We start from the raw sequence: 19,860 nt of genomic DNA on the forward strand, positions 1-19,860 counted from the left end.
TGTTTAGGGTCGGTAGTAAACTCACACACACACACACACACACACACAAAAAACAGACAGACAGTATCGTAGGTCCTGAGTTATCGTTGCAACAATGTTGACTATTTCAAAAAGGGAAAACTAATTAAATTAATCGAAAAAGAAACAAATCAGCATAGGAATTTATTTTTGATTTCAGTTCTAAAATGAGACAAAACATCTAGAAATGAAACAAAGACGAAACGAGTGGTAATAGAACGGAAATCTCGTTAATTTGGCGTCTCATTAAGAAATAATGATGAAACGAGTAATAATGAAACGGAAATCTCGTTAATTTGGCGTCTCATCAAGAATTAAAGATGAAACGAGTGACAATGAAACGGAAATCTCGCTAATTCTGAGTCTCATTTAAAGATTCAGCAAAGATAAAACGAAGATTCCTTTAAGTTTGCGTCGCATCTAGAAATGAGTGGCAATGAAACAGAGATCTAATTATTTCGGTGGCTCATCTCACAAGGGGAACTTCAGGTATGCGAATCACCGATTTGGATGAATTTTGGATATGTTGTAGAATACCACGTCATTTGAAGCTGTGTGAAATATTTCGGCGCACTATTCTATATTTTCCTAATAAATCGGCTTTAAAGTTATAGCTTTGGTGACTTATAAGTAAAACGCCGAGTGGTCTACAAGCAGCTCGACGGTGTAAGGGGTAGAGGTCCTGCCTAAAATCGACGGAACTCTGGTTCAACCCCCGCCCGAAACTAGTTAGTTTTGGGTTTTCATTTTCTTTTTTTTTTTTGCTTTTTCAATAATTATTTTTGTCTAAAAGCGAAATAGGTCTTTTGATGATTTTTGATTGGATTCATTTTTTATGCCTTTACAAAAACATATATATAATATAGACGCAAAATAGACTAATTAACTTCTGCCTTCACATTTTTTGTTGTGATATAAATCATAAAAACATGATACCCGTATGTATATTTTCTCAAGACTATGAACATGTTTAAATAATGCTTTTGTGCAAAAACATACCAACTTTAAACCAATTTTAAGGAAACAAACGAAATAAAAATTTTGGAAAACCACTTTCTAATCTGAAGCGAACCATGCATACTTGAGCATTCCCTTCAATATCAGAGATGACAAGTGGAATTGCCCCGTCTTTGACGGGGATTTTACTGTAGTACAGTCTTCTTTTGATGAAATTTCTCGATTTTCTTCTATAAGCGTTAAGGAGTTTTGCATTCTCTTTATCATATTTTAAACTTACCTAAAAAATACAGTACATAATGGCGTGCGTATAGCTGGTATTACCTTAAGCGTACAAGTTAATAATAGTTAATAATAATAATTTGCATCTACAATAATTTCAACATACATAAAAAATGTTTCCAATTACAAATCATCAAAAGACCTATTTCGCTATTAGACAAAAATAATTATTGAAAAAGCAAAAAAAAAAAAGAAAATGAAAACCCAAAACTAACTAGTTTCGGGCGGGGGTTGATCCAGAGTTCCGTCGATTTTAGGCAGGACCTCTACCCCTTACACCGTCGAGCTGCTTGTAGACCACTCGGCGTTTTACTTATAAGTCACCAAAGCTATAACTTTAAAGCCGATTTATTAGGAAAATATAGAATAGTGCGCCGAAATATTTCACACAGCTTCAAATGACGTGGTATTCTACAACATATCCAAAATTCATCCAAATCGGTGATTCGCATACCTGAAGTTCCCCTTGTCAGTAATGAATCATCTCATCTCAGTTTCACAAAGGTGAAACGGGTGGAAAGGAAAGAAAATAAATTTTAATTCCATTTGTTCCTTTTGCAAAATTGTTAGAAATCACTAAAAGAATTCGATTTAAATGTTTTCCAAATTTTTGTCCTTCAAACATTTCCATTTGTCTAAAAAAAAAATTTAAACGGGATTTGAATTTCTTATATTAGTCCACAATTGATTATTTAAATTCCATTTAAAATTTAGTTTATCTTTCATCAATGGCATAAACAACAGATGCTAATTAAAATAAGATCGAATTACTTTGATCTTCTACTTCTTTAACATTCAAATAAGGAATCCATCCAAAGCTTTTCAGAAAAAGCTAAATCTTCTATTCATATACATATATAGTTATTCTGAATAATTTTCAAAAGCAACATTGTTAGACGATACAGGAAAAAATCATTTATTGGAAGGATCTCGATCCTAGATGCAAGAAGACTTGATTTTATGTGAATTTGCAAAAACAAATTCAGCCAAATTATAGAAAATTCATTGAAAATGCTTTTGTGTGTGTTTTATCGTGTTTCGGTTTTCTTTACAAATATTTGGAAGAAAAAATGAAACTCACAAAATACTTTACTTTAGTTAAATAAAATTGCCTTAAATTAAATTGTACGAGAATTTCACGCATTAATAGAAAATCACAAACACACAAAATAAAAAGAAAAATCGTAGATGGGAAAATAACGTCAAGTTTACACTCTCACACATACATACATACATATTTTAAAAAGCATTTTGCTAAAATTGTCCAAAAGTACTAACAAAAAAGGAAAATATTTAAAGTAATCGGTACTTATTTACTTCGTAGTACTTATTTAGTAATTAAAATATATAAATAAATAAATATGTAGTAGTTGGTAGGCAGCTGCAAGTAAAGCAAAGAAAACAACAGAACAAACAAAAAAAAAACTATTTAAAATTGACTTTTCTCTACTATTTACGGCATATTTGCATATGCATCAAATACATATACATATACATACATACATACATATATATGTATATATATATATGTATAGGGAAAACTTATATACTACTATGTGCATTTTTGTAGTTTATTTCACATTGAAATTGAAATTGTTGATGCTAACAAATAAATTATACGAATTAATAATATTGTGAAACAACAAACAACAACAAAAACGATCGAGTACATTTATCAGCTTTAATAGAAATTCTAATTAAACAAATATATACATATATATATATATATATATATACATACATATATTAAATATAATATATTGAGTATGAGATCGAATTATTAGGCATTTATCACACTCAGAAAGCGAAACCGAAGTCCAATCAAAACTTAATTCAAACATACACACATACACACACACACACACACACTCAAACACATACACACACATCTAGGAAGAATATTTCAATATTTAACAAAATATATGAATCTAAATTCCTTTTTTTTTGTCATAGTTAAAAAGAAGAAAATGCAAAAAAAAAACTATAAAACAAAATCCAACAATTAAAATCAAAGTGAATTTTTCTCTTGAAATTTAAATTGTTTAAAAACCAAAAACTAAAAAAAACTAATATTAAATTCAATATACAATAAATCAAAATTCAAAAACTAAAACATACTATATATATTCTAGATCGTGCATTGGCTTCGTCTCTATCATCACCGATGAAGCAATTTATGTTCACTATCTGGAAAGGGGAGCAGGGCGCCAGCTTTGTGATAGATTTGCCCTTTGACTTTGAAAGTTTCCGGACCAAATGACATCATGGAATGAAGCAGGAATTATATTTCTTAACGTTTGATAGGAAATGATTCGATTCAGTAGTGGATCCGAAAAGTAGAGTTCACAGTGGTTCTCTGGTGGTGCTTCAAGTTGAGGTAATTTAATTTTGCCGCCAGCACAACACATTCCTTTCGTTTTATTATCGAACTTCAGAGCCTGACAGTAAGTGCAGACATGACTGTTCTGGCCAATGACGACATAACAGCTGGAGCCATAATCAACAGCTGAGTCATATCGAAATGCAATACGATGGTATTGCTCATGTCGATCTAGTGTTATCTGTGCGCGGGATTCAGCTACCCTTCCCCTATGCAGTTTACTTCTTTGCAAGCGAAGCCATTAAATTGGTGCAGACCGCGACTCTCGGGCTCGCAAACGCTCAAGCTCAAGCCTGGCTGCAAGCCGCTCCGCTTTCAGTACCAATTCCCGCTCTTCTTCAGTCCCATTCGAAACATTGCTTCTGATTCTTTATGCGTTGTGAGTACGACGACCCAAATTCACTTTTTTAGGAGGCATTTCGATTATTTCGATAGTAACTTTTCCTTACTATCCTACAACGTGGTTGACATGTAACTGCCTCCCGCCTACTGCGGTCGACACACGGAAAGCCGTTATAAAAACCCATTTTATTCGCGCTCGCGAAGATTTTCTTACCATTTTTTTCAGTAAGAACCTTCTCCTAATAATAACAAATGCAACAAGAATAGAATTAGTGAAATCGGTCCAGACATTCACGCGTGATGCCGTGACCAAGGAAAACGGGTTTCATTTATATATGTATATATATATATAGATTCTCAACAACCAATTCTTATAAAATTTTTAGAAATTGGAATACGAATATATATAGTAGTAGTAGATATTTAGAACTGATTTTACTTTTTCAGAAACTAACTTTGGTTAAAATCGAGGTTTATCTACCCTTTTAGTCATTATATAACCATAAGGCATTATCATAGACGGAAGAAGAAGAAGAAGAAAAAGTTCAACAACTTTTGCTGGATCCATTTTGTCTGTATTATGCCTCAGTAGTTCGAATATCGTTTAATTTGGCCCATTTATATCTGCCTCATTCTACAAATAGCCTACTTACAATTGGTAAGCCGATGGCCTATGCATTTTGTTTAAGCTATTTTGTGTTCAATAAAGAATTGCCATTCGGAATGTTTACATTCTCCGAATTCGGTGTCCTATGTAAACAATGATAATCATAATTATGGTGGCAGACATAGAACCAAAGTCGAGGCAGCAAAGCAAAGTAAATTAATTACAATTCCATTGAGGCTTGAGCCCCAAGCTCCAAGCCCTGTAAAAGCCCAACCCGAACCCAACCCAGGCAAGGGGATAGCAGCGACCCGGGGCCGGTAGCATGCGTGCAATGGGCCGGCAACATGCGAGCGAGCATGTTTGTGCATTAGTCTGGTTTCTTTTCGACCTGCCAGATCGAAAAATATAAGAAATAAAAAAGAAATGAACAACTTTTTTAATAGACAAGGCAAAAAGAGGGATACATATAGAAATAATATCTCGAATTGATACCGATTTGACATCATATTCTTTGGATTACCACACTTATTGTCTTTGAATTTACTTAGACGTTTTGTTATTAGACAAAGGAATGATTCTATATCCAAAACAGAACAAAATAATCAAACCCTTCGAAACCATAAAATGTAATATTCGTGAATCAATGGGAAAAGCTTCTTTGGATACCATTCGTTAATCAGTTTCTGAATAAAGTGTGTTTAATTCAAGTACATTTGATTCCTAAGCATCAGTACTTATTTCATTTTGTATGAAAGGTAAGAGTTTTCAGAATCTCACGTTTAGATGTTTTAAAAGAACAAGACCACAAAATTAGCTTATAGTTCTCAACTGGTTGAAACGTGCGATTTTGATCGACATCAGTTGCGAATTATAAGCACATTCAAATATTGGGCTCGTTCGCTTCAACCAGTTGTGAATTATAAGCACATTTGATATTGAATATTGAAATTCAGTTTTGCACGCTTAAACAAGTTGAGAATTATAAGCAAATTTTGTACTTTTTATCCATGTAAATGTTTCCTCTTTAAAGTGTTTTAAGGTTATCGATAGAGAAAGAAACTTTTTTGTGTGTACTTATTAGCAGTGTGACAGAGACAGACAGAGGGTTTAAAACAAATTACTGCTTTATTTATAGTAACTTTTGTATACATACATAATATAGTTGCAGGATTAGTTACTACCCTATAAATAGATCAGTAAACATTTTTTAAATACCAACAAACAACCTTGCCATGCTAGGAGCATTTCACTTAATGATTTTCAGGATCGATAAAGTTATCAAGTTTGGACTTTAATTTAAAAAAAAAATCCTTTGATAGCAAGAAACCAGTCTAATTCGCCTAAGCACACACACACACATATACACAGTGTCTAGGCAAAGACTAACACTGACCGCAATTGCCACCGCTCGAGCTTTAACACTGCTGCTCAGCAGCAGCAGCAGCAGCCGCTGGCGTGTTGCTCTGTCGCCGTTGCCGTTGCTGTTGCCGCTGCCGCTGCCGACTACCGAGCAGCAATATCGAGCCGCTCAGTTTTAAAACGAGTTTCATGCCGAACGGTCGATCCGCGCTGAAGAATTTCGCCAAAAACAGAAAAAAAGAAAAAAACTGTTGTTTTTTTCTTTTGTTTTGATTGTTGTTGTTGGTATCGTACGTACATTTCGTTGCCTTCGTCTCGTCAGTTGGCCGTCAGCGTAGTCGTCGTCGTCGTTGATTGCCTACGTTGCCGTTTAGTGCATTTTTTTGTTGTTAATTTACATGTATCTAACCCACCATTGCCACCCTCCACTCCCTCCCAATTGGCATTTTAATTGGGCTGCCACCGGCAGAGTGTCGTGTGCTATGTAAAAAAAAAGAAAGAAAACAGAAAAAACAACAACAACAACAAAAATTGTTACAATATTTTTCACCCCATCATCTTTTTATCGCTTTAGTTTACTTTAATATTATTTGTTTTTGTTTTTTGTTTTTTGTTTTTTTTTTTTTCGTTTTGTTATTGTGATCGGGAATGAAAAAGTGCACTATATATACGTATGGTCATATGGATTGCAATTGTTCTATAGTATATGTATGTAGATGCATGTGAACTAACAGGAACTAACAGTGAAAGCAATTAAACAACGGCAACATCAGCAGCAGAAAGAGAGACAGACAGCGAGAGAGAGGGATATAAAGAGAAGAAGCAGCGGCAACAAAAGCAGTTAGAAACATGGAAGAGTCCAAGAGTCGCTAATTGAGGTCGTTGCTAGGTAAGTTGTCAGAAGTCGCTAGAATTATTGTTGTGCCTTTATTGTTGTTGTTGTTGTTGTTGTAGTTGTTGGTGTTGCTTCCGTTGTTGGCAACATTGAAATTCACTTACAACACACACCACACACACACACACTCATATGTGGAAGACAAAGCAAGGAGAGCTCATCAGATACAGATACAGATACTTGCAGAACTAAAACGGTAAATAATGCCGGTCTTAGGCTCTCAACAGAAATCATCCCCTCCCGCCTACTTCTCCCCTTCTCTTTCTCTTCCTCTCTATCTACAGTCTTCTTTTTTTCGCACGCTGCTTTAATAGAAAGAAAGTTCATTCTTCAAATAAAAGGGAACTACACACAATCTACAAAGAATCTTGAGAATTGCAACAAAACCAGATGACTTATTTGATTAGATCCAAGGAAAACAAAAAGCAACAACAATGCAAAATATGCAACGTTATTAATTATTATTTTTGCATTTGCATTTAACTAAGCATTTTATGTGAATTTTATCTTAGCATTGCTAATCATTTCAGACTTTGTTTTCCCTTTTTTTTATTGCTTCGAATCTGTTATTAGCATAACAAAAGATAGTTATTTATTTCATATTGGTTGCAACTAAAAAAATTGGGAAAATTATTTCCCCAAAAACAAAAACTTCAATGATTTCGAATGATTTTCTCTCTAAAATATCAGATTTCCTTTCTCCCTACCAAAGATATTACACGAACGAAATATGAAATGAATTCTTAACATATATTTAATTTACTAATGTTAAAACTTCATATTCATAAAAAAAAATTATAAAATTTCGATACTATGAATCAAGAAATTAAATAAATAAAAATTATTTTCAATTTTTGCCTTTTAAGTTAATTAATGAAATAATATTTTACAGTAATTTGTTGGTTATTGTATTCAGATGATAAACCGGAAGTATGCTCATTTCAGCTTTCGCCATTTTTATACAAGTGCATTTGAACAAAAAAAAAAAAAAAAAATCTTGAATATTATAGATAGAAATATGAACTCTTTTAAAAAATTTGTGGATCCAACAAAACTAATCTTTGTTAGTTGAGGAAATGTTAAACTGTTAAACAGTTTATCTAAACTGCATACCACAAAATTGAAAAATTTAGCCCAAGACACTCGATTTCGGGGCCAATATATGACATTAATTTATACTAAAGTACTTTTTTCCTTGAACAAGGACAGAAAGTGAATTGAATTTCCCAGACAATGATATATTTTTTATAAAAATCAGATAAAAATTAGACATTTATATTTATAAGTACTTATGGTTAATTATTTTGGCACTTTTTTTTTTGCCAATTCTGATGGCACACTAATCTAATTCTAATCTTGTTTTTATACCCTTGCAAAAAGGGTATATTAATTTTGGTCAGAAGTGTCCAACGCATAGAAGGAAGCATTTCCGACCATATTAAGTATATATGTTCTTGATCAGCACGACGAGACGAGTTCAAATAGCCACTTCCGTCCGTCCGACCCTCTGGATCATCGCAAACTCCTCCTAGACCGTAAGAGCTACAGAGCTGAAATTTTGCGTGTAGGCTTGTATATACTGCACAGTTTGTATATCTCGGATTCAGCCGGATCGGACCATTATTATACCATACACCCATAGGGTGAAATGGTATATTAAGGTCGCCAAAATGTATGTAACAGGCAGAAGGAAGCATCTCCGACCCCACAAAGTATATATATTCTTGATCAGGATCAACAACCGAGTCGATCTAGCCATGTCCGTCTGTCCGTCCGTCTGTCCGTCCGTCCGTCTGTCCGTATGAACACCTAGATCTCGGAGACTGTAAGAGCTAGAGCCACCAAATTTGGTATGTAGACTTGTGTAGTATGTAGAGTGATCAAGTTTATTTCAAATTTTTGCCACGCCCCTTTCCGCCCCCGCAATTTAAAAAAAGCGTTTATCTCAAAAACTATTCCAGCTAGAGACACCATATTTGGTATGTATATTTGCTTAGTAAATGCACACATGTTGTATATATAAAAATTTTGCCACGCCCTTCTCCGCCCCCGTAATTTGAAAAACTTGATTATCTCCCGTATTTTTTTACCTTATGCAATCTAATTTGGCACACTTAAATTTAATACTAATGTCTAGCAAAATACCAAATTTGATCAAAATCGGACAAAAAACAGTCGAGTTATGCATATAAACGTTTTTCCATAAGGCCGGAGTTGGCCGTTGGCTGGTGGGGGCGCTAGGGTGCTCGTATGATTGAGTGAGCGAGATACTAAGATATGCTTTTAAAAAGCATGTGAAAATGCATTTGTTTAATAAAGTTGAAATATCTGCTTTACTGGTGTATGGTATACCTAAGTCGGCGAGACGACTTACTTACTTCATATCATATAGCTCCCATACAAACGGCAAAGTCACGAATAGTAGTGACTTTTTTCAATAACTTTGTTTTTTTCTTAGCTATTGTCGTGAAATTTAATATTGGTGAGTTAATTATACATACATATAAACGACTATGCCAAATTTGATCAAGATCGGGTGACTATATCATATAGACGCGGTCGAAGTTACCCCCGGCCCTCTGGCTTTTAGATTTCTTTGCTCCTTAAACTTATTATATATGAATACTCTTATAACTATCTAAAGCGTGCACTAAGACTCTTAGTCTAAGAGTTTAAGATTCTGTTCTCAATTCATCTATTCCATTTCCCTTAAATTACAAATGATTTTCATCTTGGAAAAAACATTGCAAATATTTACATTTTTACTTGACTTTGTAGAAGTATTGTAGTTAATTTAATTGGTTTTTAAATTATTTCATATTTATTCTTATAATTGCAAGAGTTTATTTTATTAACTTTCAGATAAATTCTATTTAATAACAAAATTATCATATTAAAAGATACTTATTTCATTTAATGTCGACTTGAAAGCTTAGCTAACTTTAAACGCTAGCTAACTAATTGTTGGCATCTTAATAAGTTGGCATTTATTATGGCATTCGATTTTAAATATATATTCAAATATAATATTTGGCTTTAACGATTAATATACTCATTGACTCATTGTTTGTTCCGTTGGAGTTTCCTTGGTTTTCGTCGAAATAGTGGTTAGTCATTGTTTAAATTGTTCAATTGTTGGACCAAATCCGGTGGGCCAACTATTACAAGTATTTCGTATAAAAATGTAGTCGTAATGTGAATCTCTTTTTTGTCAGAGAAAGCTGCACTAAATTGTTTATTGCCCGATCTATTCGAAATTGAAAAAATTTCATCTATCTCTCAATTGTGGGGAGGGGTGAGGCGGAGTGGGCACCCCATTGTCTCTTTTTATATTTTCTTTTATTTGCCTCAATTTCAATTTCCATCTGAGTTTTGGTTTCTGCCAAGCTGCAAAGCTTGAGAACCAGAATCAGCTGCTGCTGCTGCTGCTGTTGTTGCTGTTGTTGATGCTAGATAATAATTATCTAACTACCAACTTTGTGTTTGGTGGCAAACTAACAATCAGCGTTTTGTGATGAGGTGCCTAGAAAAACCGCAGCGGAAACGCTAGTTTTTTGTTATTTCGTTTTGTCGGTATATCTATCTATATATCTATCTATCTATCAATCCAACTATCTATCTCCATTTGTATGTATGTATGTGTGAGAGTGTATCTGTATCCATCCAAGTATCCGTCTAAGGTCGAAATACGGCAGCTAAATGCATATTAAGTAATTTCAAGCAGGTGGGAAAAAAAAACCAAAGAAAAATGTAGTTTTTTCTCTTTCTCTCTCTCTCGCTCTGTCTGTCTCTTTCTTAATGTGTTTCCTTTTTTGGGGGAAAACATAAGCTGCATGTTTATTTATTTTTTTTTTTTTGTGGGGGGCAGGGGAGGGGGATTTGGAGGAAGTAGTAAATGGCAAGTGCAAAAATTTGTTGCGAAAATTGATTAACATCAAACTGGTTGGAGCTATCAAAAAAAATAAAGATATATACATATATATTTATGAAATTACTAGTCAAGAAAAAAAAAGAAATATACCTACACACATACATATGTACATAGACATTTCAGTACATGCATGAGAGTGTATATATGTATATGTATATATTTTTTTTAATTGAAATTCACACAAAATCGGTGGAGAAAAATATCATCAAACGCAAACGCAAAATCACAACGCAAACAAAAGTTATAAAAAAAAAGCAATGTAGAGACGACAATGGAGAGAATCAGAGACAACGACAACTTTTCATACCCTAACAATTCACTGAGTCCAAGGGGTATATTGAAATCTAAATTGATCTAACAATATTAGATATACAAATTGAATCACATAGAATGGGCCATTTCTAGATGTTGTTCATATTTTCTGTCATTTAGTTTCAAAAACTTTCTAATATTTTAAAGTTTCCTGCATTATATTGTATATATACCTCTGCCAAGCGATATTTGTATTGAAGATCGGGACTATGTACATACATATATGGTTATTGGATCAGATTTTAGAGCTTAATCGCTTGCTCTGGTCCACTTTTTAGATGCCTGGGTACTACGAAGTCGACATCGTTTAATAAAGTATATGGAATTTCGTTTCTTTTTGGCAAAAGAAAAAAACAACAACAACAAGGGAGAAAAATAAAAAGAGACACACACACATTTCATTTCACTGAGAAACCGAGCAACAACTGAACTGTCGAGCAACTGATAAACTGGTTTGTTGGTTTTATTATTGAATTTTAATACATTTGCATTGGTTAAGCTTGAATTTTCTACCCTTTTTGGCCCCTGCTCCTCCTCTTCCTCCTCCTCCTCCTCCTCATCGTCCTCCCATTTATATATTGTTCAACAACAATAAACAATTTCAATAAGCACACACACAATAATAAAAAAAAAAAGATGTCTCAAGTTATTTGACCCAATCATTCTGAAATATTTTGCCAAACGACGCAAAAAGCTTACACACCGAAGAGAAGCAGAGAGAGAGAGATAGAGTGAGAGAGAAAGAGACAGTTAGAGAAATAGGGGAGTTTTGCAAGTAGGCCACCCCTTTAAGATTTGTTTTATTTGTTTCCCAAGAAAAGCAGCTGCCAAGAATTTCAAGATCACACTTATTCAATGGAAACCCTTTTCAAAAGAGTTGCCAAATGCGCAAAAAACAAAATGAAGTTTTAAGAAGAACGAACGAAGACTTTTTTTTTTTTGGGCTTTTGAATTCTTCTTATCAAAAATTATTGCCCATTCACGGTGAAGTGAAGGCAAAGAGCTTAGAGAAAGGGAAATGAAAAGCCCTTCACTTTCATTGATTAAACGAGTACAAACTAAAAATAAAAAACAATTTCTAGGCCCTTTCTAAATGCAGCAATCAATTTATAAATTAACCATATACATATAATTAAGATATTAAGTGAAACAGTGAGATATTCAAGAGTTATCGAAGGTATCGAATTGTTGCCATCTCTCTCTATCTCTCTCTCTCACACGTTGGGGGTACATGAACTTCTATGAAATGAACATGTTGTATGTGTTATGGCATAAAGTGGCCAAGCATTGTCGTTCATTCGTTTTGTTCATACGCCTTGACGAACAATGGAAGTCCACAGTGGTGTTGGATCTGTTCCACCTTCCATTCCCCTCCTGCTCCTCCTCCTCCTCCTCCTCCTCGTTCTCCTTCTACTCCTACTCCTCTTTTGGCGTACTTTGGCGTTTGCCACTGTATGTACATTGTCTAGAGGCCTTCTCAGTCATCATCTTTCACTCCGCCTCCTCCTCCATCTCCATTTCTCTAGCCCATACATAGTAATTAGAATCATGCACGAGTGTATCTCTCTCTCTCTCTATCTCTAGAGTTCGCTGACTGACTGACTGACTGACTGTGACTGCGTCTACATACATACATATACATACATATGTATCTATCTATGTGGGTATAGATACATAGATTCTTTTGTAGAACCGTTTGCTACCGAGTTAGAGCTAAAAACTGGCAGCCGCTCATCATAATCACATGCCATAGAGAAGAGCCGCATGACTTTGGCTTACCAGTGTCGGAACGGGAGGGGGGCAGGGGGTTTGGAGATTCTCTGTCATTAAACATGGCTGCGTTTTGTAAACTCTTCTTCTCTTTGTATTCTCTAAGTTCTATGGCTCTATGTCTTTGACTTTAAGCGTAATTACGTAAAGAAAACCAACAACAACAACAACAACAACAACAAAAAAACGTTAAAGAAATAAATAATAACTTTCAAGAGATTTCGATTAGAAGAATTCTTTAATTCTTCAGCTCCTCTAATGCCATTCTCTTGGCTATTAATCACTGGAAATTGGTCAGTTGAAATTGAATTTTTATGTTTGTGGTTGTTGTTCTTGTTGTTGTTTTTAGCTTTGTCGACAAATTAACGTTTTTTGTGTTTTGTTTTTTATGTCTCGAAGAAAGTCATTGAACTCAAAAGTTTGAAGTTAAATTTCGAATAACTTTTTACAAATTACAAAATTGTGCGAGATTTGTGTTTATTTATTGTATATTGTTTAAAAATCAATGTGTGTGTGTGTTTGTGTGTGTGGTGTGTAAATGTTGCATATGAATATGACATTATTTAATGGTGGCGTTTTCAATCTGTTGTGACCTTGGCAAGGGCAAAGAGGTACAACAAATACAATACAAAACAAAAAAATGAAAAACATGTTTAGATAAACCGGTATAAATATGGGCATGGTTTTGGTGTGTGTGTGTGCGTTTATATGGGATGTGCAGTAGAGAGAAGGGGGTGGAGGAGGAGGAGGGGGAGAGGGAGGCACCTCCCATCTAGTGATGATATTTTAGACTTTGGTGACGCTCCAAAGATTTTTAAACCAACCCAAAAGCCACCCCACTTCAACCATAAACAGTCACGTGTCTCAGTCAGTGGCGGATCCTGGGGGGGAGGTCATTTTAGTGGAAGAGAAATCACTCTAAGATCCAAGTCTGCTGTTTCCCTTTGAGGATCCGCCTCTGGAGTGCCAGACCAAGCCCAGCTCCAAACGATTGGGTGTGTGGGATGAGTGGGGGGGGGGCTTGGTTATGGTTAAGGGTATTTTTATACCATACACCCATAAGGTGAAATGGTATATTAAAGTCGCCAAAATGTATGTAACAGGCAGAAGGAAGCATCTCCGACCCCACAAAGTATATATATTCTTGATCAGGATCAACAACCGAGTCGATCTAGCCATGTCCGTCTGTCCGTCCGTCCGTCCGTCCGTCCGTCCGTCCGTCCGTCCGTATGAACACCTAGATCTCGGAGACTATAAGAGCTAGAGCCACCAAATTTGGTATGCAGTCTCGTGTAGTATGTACGCTTATCGAGTTTGTTTCAAATTTTTGCCACGCCGCCTTCCGCCCCCAGAATTTACATAAAACTGTTTTTCTTAAAAAGTATAGCAGATAGAAACATCAAATTTAGTTTATATACTCGTTTAGTTAGCGCGCAGAAAATAATTGTTCCAACTTTTTGCCACGCCCCCGGAATTGGCATAACTCTGATTTTCTTAAAAACTATGAAAGCCACAGCCATTAAATTTGGTATGTAAGTTAGCCTAATAGACGCGCAGATATTGACTATTTAAAAATTTTGCCACGCCCATTTCCGCCCCCGAAAATTAAACAAAACTGATTTTCTCGAAAACTAACAAAGCTAAACTCACCAAATTTAGTATGTATATTGGCTTAGTATGCGCGCAGAATACATATATTTTAATATGTTGCCACGCCCACTTCCGCCTCCATAATTTAGAAAAAACCGATTAACTCTTGCAATTTTTTGACCATCGCGATCAAATTTGGCAGACTAATAAATCTTATCTATTTCTATCAAACTACCAAATTTGATTGAAATCGGACTAGAAACATACAAAATATACGTATGAACGTATTTTGCTACGCGATCCATAAGGGCAGAATTGGCCGTTGGCTAGTGGCGGCGCTAGAGTGCTTGTGTGTTTGTAGAGTGAGCGAGATAGAATATGCTATGAGGCATGTTAAAACAATTTAAAAGACATACATTTGGTTTTCGAAATTTTAAATATTTGTTTCACCTGGTGTATGGTATACCCAAGTCGGCGAGGCGACTTACTTACTTCATTTTAAATTGCGGGGGCGGAAAGGGGCAAAAATTTGAAATAAACTTAATCACTCTACATACTACACGAGTCTACATACCAAATTTGGTGGCTCTAGCTCTTACAGTCTCCGAGATCTAGGTGTTCATACGGACAGACGGACAGACGGATGGACGGACAGACAGACATGGCTAGATCGACTCGGTTGTTGATCCTGATCAAGAATATATATACTTTGTGGGGTCGGAGATGCTTCCTTCTGCCTGTTACATACATTTTGGCGACTTTAATATACCATTTCACTCTATGGGTGTATGGTATAAAAACATCTATCAACTTATTCAACGTAAAGTGATTTAAGTGGGCACGGCGATTTATGATATAGACTCATATAAATCTGTAAAATTTCATAAAAACTCAAGCTCGGAAAATATGTAACTATGGAAATTGGTTACATGAAATGGGAAACTATGGGTTTACCTTTTGTCACGAACTGCTGTGAGGTATACCAAAAGGTCAGGCCGATCTGCCATTTAAAGGATATCTCTCCAATTCAATAAAAAAGTGTTTATGGTTCCTTTACCACCAAAGTAGTAAAGGGTTTTTGTAATGTTCATTGCTTTAACGATTAACAGAAATAAATAATTTTTTTTTTTTTTACTTTTTGCATCCATATAAATTGAATGGATGGCACTACAAATTGTAGTTATTGCTCTTCGTCGCGGTTGGCAGCCATGACAATTTCGGCAAGAGTTTTGGTCACAGCATCGATTAATTGGCGCTGCTGCGATGGCGATTCAAATAAATTGCATAGCTGCTCAACGTACTTCAGCTTACGGATATAATAGTCACGAGTTGCTTCCATCCTTTTCAACTCTTCACGTGCCTTTTGCGCCTTGGCCTTCAATAAGACAACCTTCTCTGCAGTAGTCAGGTTATCCGGCTCGTGCAAAACATCTTTTATCGAACTGATCTTGGCTTTGGGCACCGTGCATTTTGGTGGGGCTATTTGTTGAGTGCTAGCCGACTCGAGCTTCTCCTTCTCTATGTAACCCATGCGGCATCCGTTCATTTCCTCTAAAACGTCGTAATTGCGGCCCGTGTAGTTCAGATCGTAGACGGACTTAAACGATTTGAGCATTTGCAGATTTTTCGAGTGACTGCCACGAATCATACAATAATTTTCTATACAATTAAAAACTGTAGAAATTTTAATAAATTTTCTTGTAAAGAATACAATAAACTACGTATTTTTTATATTCTCTATACGAATTTCTATGAAGTTTTGAATGCTCGATATCGTGCTGGTTAGGTACATGGTTATGGGTATGCCTAAATTGAAGTCATGGCCTACTTGGATTCTTAAAACTTGATATCAATTTTCTGTGAATATGTAAACAATTGAGTGTAAATTGTGCTTGGTGACTTCGACGTGTGGATGATGAAAACGATCGCATGTTAAAACAATTTAATAGACATACATTTGGTTTTCGAAATTCTAAATATTTGTTTCACCTGGTGTATGGTATACCCAAGTCGGCGAGACGACTTACTTACTTCATTTGTAGTTGCATTCGTTTGTCATGCATTTTCTTTTCGCTTTTCATACACAATGAGTATGAAAGCGTGAAATAAACAGAAACAATGAATTGTAGCTGACCGGGACAGTGACCAAATAAATGTACACAATTTGATTATCTAAAAACCTTTTCATATAAACGGCAACATTTATATTATAGAAATCATATGTATTTACTGGTATTTTAAAAAGGGTTCCAAGCCAGGGCTGGATTTGGCAAAAAAGGAGGGACAAATCAAAATTTCACCTGTTCCATAAGTAAAATGGAATGATTCTTGGTATTCATCTTTTTTGAAAAGTTACGATTTCTTTGTAAATTCACAAAATTTTAAAGCTATACTTTGCTATTTTTGCCTGTAATTCACAACTAGTTTTAGCATTGAAGTAAAAAGAGGTGTAAATAGTTCTAGACCGACATCTTCGGTGTGTTTGACATTGGGACCTATCAAATCTATCATCTACTACGACTAGAAACAAATTCTTTGCAAACGATGAACAAGTTAAGATGTCTATAATAAAAATATGTGAATAATTATGTATTTCAAGGATTGGCAATGCCCTCGATCTAGACTCTAGAGACCTAAGACCAACTGCCTCCAACCAATGTTATATATTTGAACAACACTCGACCTTTTAACAGCTTCAAAGTTGTTGTTGTTGGTTTACTTATTTATAAGTGAACATTTACACACGCATTTTGCCACTTAGTCAAAAGCTTAAGAGTGTTATTATTAAATAAAAGTTTTAGTTTTAAATTGCAACTATTTATTTATTTATGTATACGCAAATATATGTATGTATGGCTATGCATGAACTTTTGCCGATCAAGCCAACCATATCCAACCATCCAGCCATTGAGTGTGTGTGTGTGTGTGTGTGTGTGTGTGTGGAGGGGGGGGAGGGCGATATTTGTGAGGGAGTTTTGGAGGTGCTGCCAAGCATAACCATGGTAAAGCAAAAGGCGCGATATTTAGTGATGATTTTTTGCTTTCATAGGGCCAGCCTCTTGCATAATTGTTTGTTGTTGTTTTTGCTTTTGTTTAAACTCGATTCGTTTGTTTGTTGGCATTTGATTTGTGTTATTACTTAATTGCTTTGAACCTGAAACACTAAAGATTGTATACATATGCAAATTGTCTGAAAAATATTTACATATAAAAAGTGTGTGTGTGTGTGTGTGTGTGTGTGTAAATTCTGATGATCGTCAAGTTCGTAGAAGAAATAAAGCCAAACACGCGCTTCATTGTCACCCAAAAAAGAAAAAAGAGGAAAAAAAAAACAGCTTTGACATTGAAAATGACCAAAAAAAGAAATGAAAGAAAGAGGCTACCAGAGAATGATGGTGGGAAGGGGGTGGCGGGCGGTGGGGACTACAAAATAAAAGAGAAATGAATGCTGAAATGTGAGTGGCAGTGGCATTCGTATTGGGGGCAATAACACAACCAAATGGGTCAGCATGAGGTCCAAAAATGTTAGGCAAGGGCTTACAAGAGACAGACCGAGAGAGAGAGAGAGAGACGTGAATGAAATACGCCCCAAAAATAAAAACCCAAAAACCATAAGAAATACTGATATACTTAATGCCATATCTGTATATACACAATGATGTTGTATAATCTGTGTGAGGTAAAGAAAAAAACTCACACCAAACGTGACATGCCTAAAATATATGGGAATATACCATTTCGTTGGCATATTTTCCCAAATTAACATCTTAAATAGTTAGATAGACAACCAACACGATCTTAATTCAAACGATAAAACCGTGACATATATACATACATATCTCTATATTGCTTCCGTCAAGAAGAATTGATGTCGATGTTGATTGCATTTCGTCTTAACAGAGAGAAGATACATATATTAATTTTAGGATCCTCTATTTTTGCCATCTTTGAGAAACATTCGACTCGATGATGGCTTGGCAAAAGATATTGAGCAAGGTCCATTTTGTGAAGAGACGTGCCTAAAATGTTATAGAAGCTCCTTTTAGCTTTATTATTAGCCATTTATTCGGGGCGCAGTCCCCAGACAAAGGCAATATCGATGATGTTGATCTACGTGACATGATTGAAACTATGAGCTAGTCAAATTTCATTTAGTTTTTTTTTTTCTTATTTTTTTTTATATAAGTTGCAATTGGTTATCGGTTTGAATTCCTTTTGACCAAACTGGCAATTGGCCAAAAACAGAGTTTTTTTTTTTTGCGTGTTGTTGCAAGTGCTTCCTGCTTCAATGGCATGCAACACGCATTCAGACAGAGAGAGAGAGGGGGAGAGAGAGAGAGAGAGAGCTTAAAGTGGAGGTGCAACATGTTTGGCCAGTATGCAATGTTGTTTTTTTTTTTTTTTGGGTTGGTTTTGTTTTTTGCTTTTGGTTAGGCAGAAAGTAAAAACTTTGCCACTCGCAGCTGTTTTTTTCGGTTTTTTCGTTTTTATTTTTTTGGCTGGGATCTGGTCTGAGTGGACTTCTTTTTCTTGCTGCAGGTGACACACTTTTCCCCATTTGGCTTGTCCTAAAAATAATTTTACTTTTTCTTAGCCTGGCCAACCAGTTGGTTGGTCATCAGACAAAAACAAAAAAAAAACTAACTTTCTCTGCCCTGAGAGTGGTGTGCTTCAGGTTTTTCTAGTTAGCATTTAGCACTTTCTGGCTTTCCATTTTCAAGGTCAGATTCGTTGGCAAAAATTTGTTTATCAATAATTTTCCCACCAAGACACAGCACTTTATCCATGATTGACTGTGACTGTGATTGTGATTCGAGTGACTTGCATTGCAATGAATCTTGATTTGAGACACATGTACTGGCCATTAACAACTCAAACCTCAACAACAACAACAATGTGTCCGTCTCTGACTCCATCTTCAATTCAGTCAATGACATTCAGAGTTCGTTCGACTTTGCATACACAGATATTCACACTCACCACTCGCCACTCACACTCATATTCACATTCACCTTCTTTTTTTTTGTTTTTTTTTTTGGACGGTATCGGGCCATTTACCCCAGAAGCTCATCTTAATCCATGTTTCGTCAGCCGCATCCAAATGCGTAATCTGAGATCTCTCACTGTTTTCTCCTTCCTCCCTATGCCATCCCAACCCATTCCATCCCATTTCATTTCAGGGCATTTCTATCGTATATCATGTCATCTCTATGTCTTAGAATGTCAAATTGTAATCGATATACAAATGTGCATATAAAGAGGTTAGCTGAGCATGGAAATGTTAAAACGTCGGAAACAAAAATGACAGAAAAACTTATGGAGATTCTTTTGTGATTGCCTTAGGTCAGGCATGAAAAGTTCGAAGAGATTCTATCTATATTATTTGAGTCAGAGTGTAAGGAGTGTAGGGTTAGTTA

The 19,860-nt window shown here is 35.4% G+C and overlaps 2 protein-coding genes across 2 annotated transcripts in view; one reads left to right on the forward strand and one right to left on the reverse strand.

Moving 5' to 3' along the window:
- The first annotated feature begins 6,586 nt into the window (after window positions 1–6,586).
- The window catches only part of LOC6644548 (flocculation protein FLO11), a 31,750-nt gene continuing 18,476 nt past the window's right edge, over window positions 6,587–19,860 (forward strand). The window contains exon 1 of the mRNA XM_023177101.2: window positions 6,587–6,834. The gene's annotated coding sequence lies outside the window, so the exon portion shown is untranslated. The remainder of the gene's footprint in view (window positions 6,835–19,860) is intronic.
- Window positions 15,624–16,058, reverse strand: LOC111518902. The gene has a single exon (XM_023177045.1). It carries the CDS (start codon window positions 16,056–16,058, stop codon window positions 15,624–15,626), a length of 435 nt encoding a protein of 144 aa, XP_023032813.1.

This window comes from Drosophila willistoni (assembly GCF_018902025.1).
Source record: "Drosophila willistoni isolate 14030-0811.24 chromosome XL unlocalized genomic scaffold, UCI_dwil_1.1 Seg142, whole genome shotgun sequence".
NCBI classification, from domain to species: Eukaryota; Metazoa; Arthropoda; class Insecta; order Diptera; family Drosophilidae; genus Drosophila; species Drosophila willistoni.

Bases quoted from the DNA above. Each gene is read 5' to 3' on its own strand.
- LOC111518902 (XM_023177045.1), bottom strand. From the start codon at position 16,058: ATGCTCAAATCGTTTAAGTCCGTCTACGATCTGAACTACACGGGCCGC.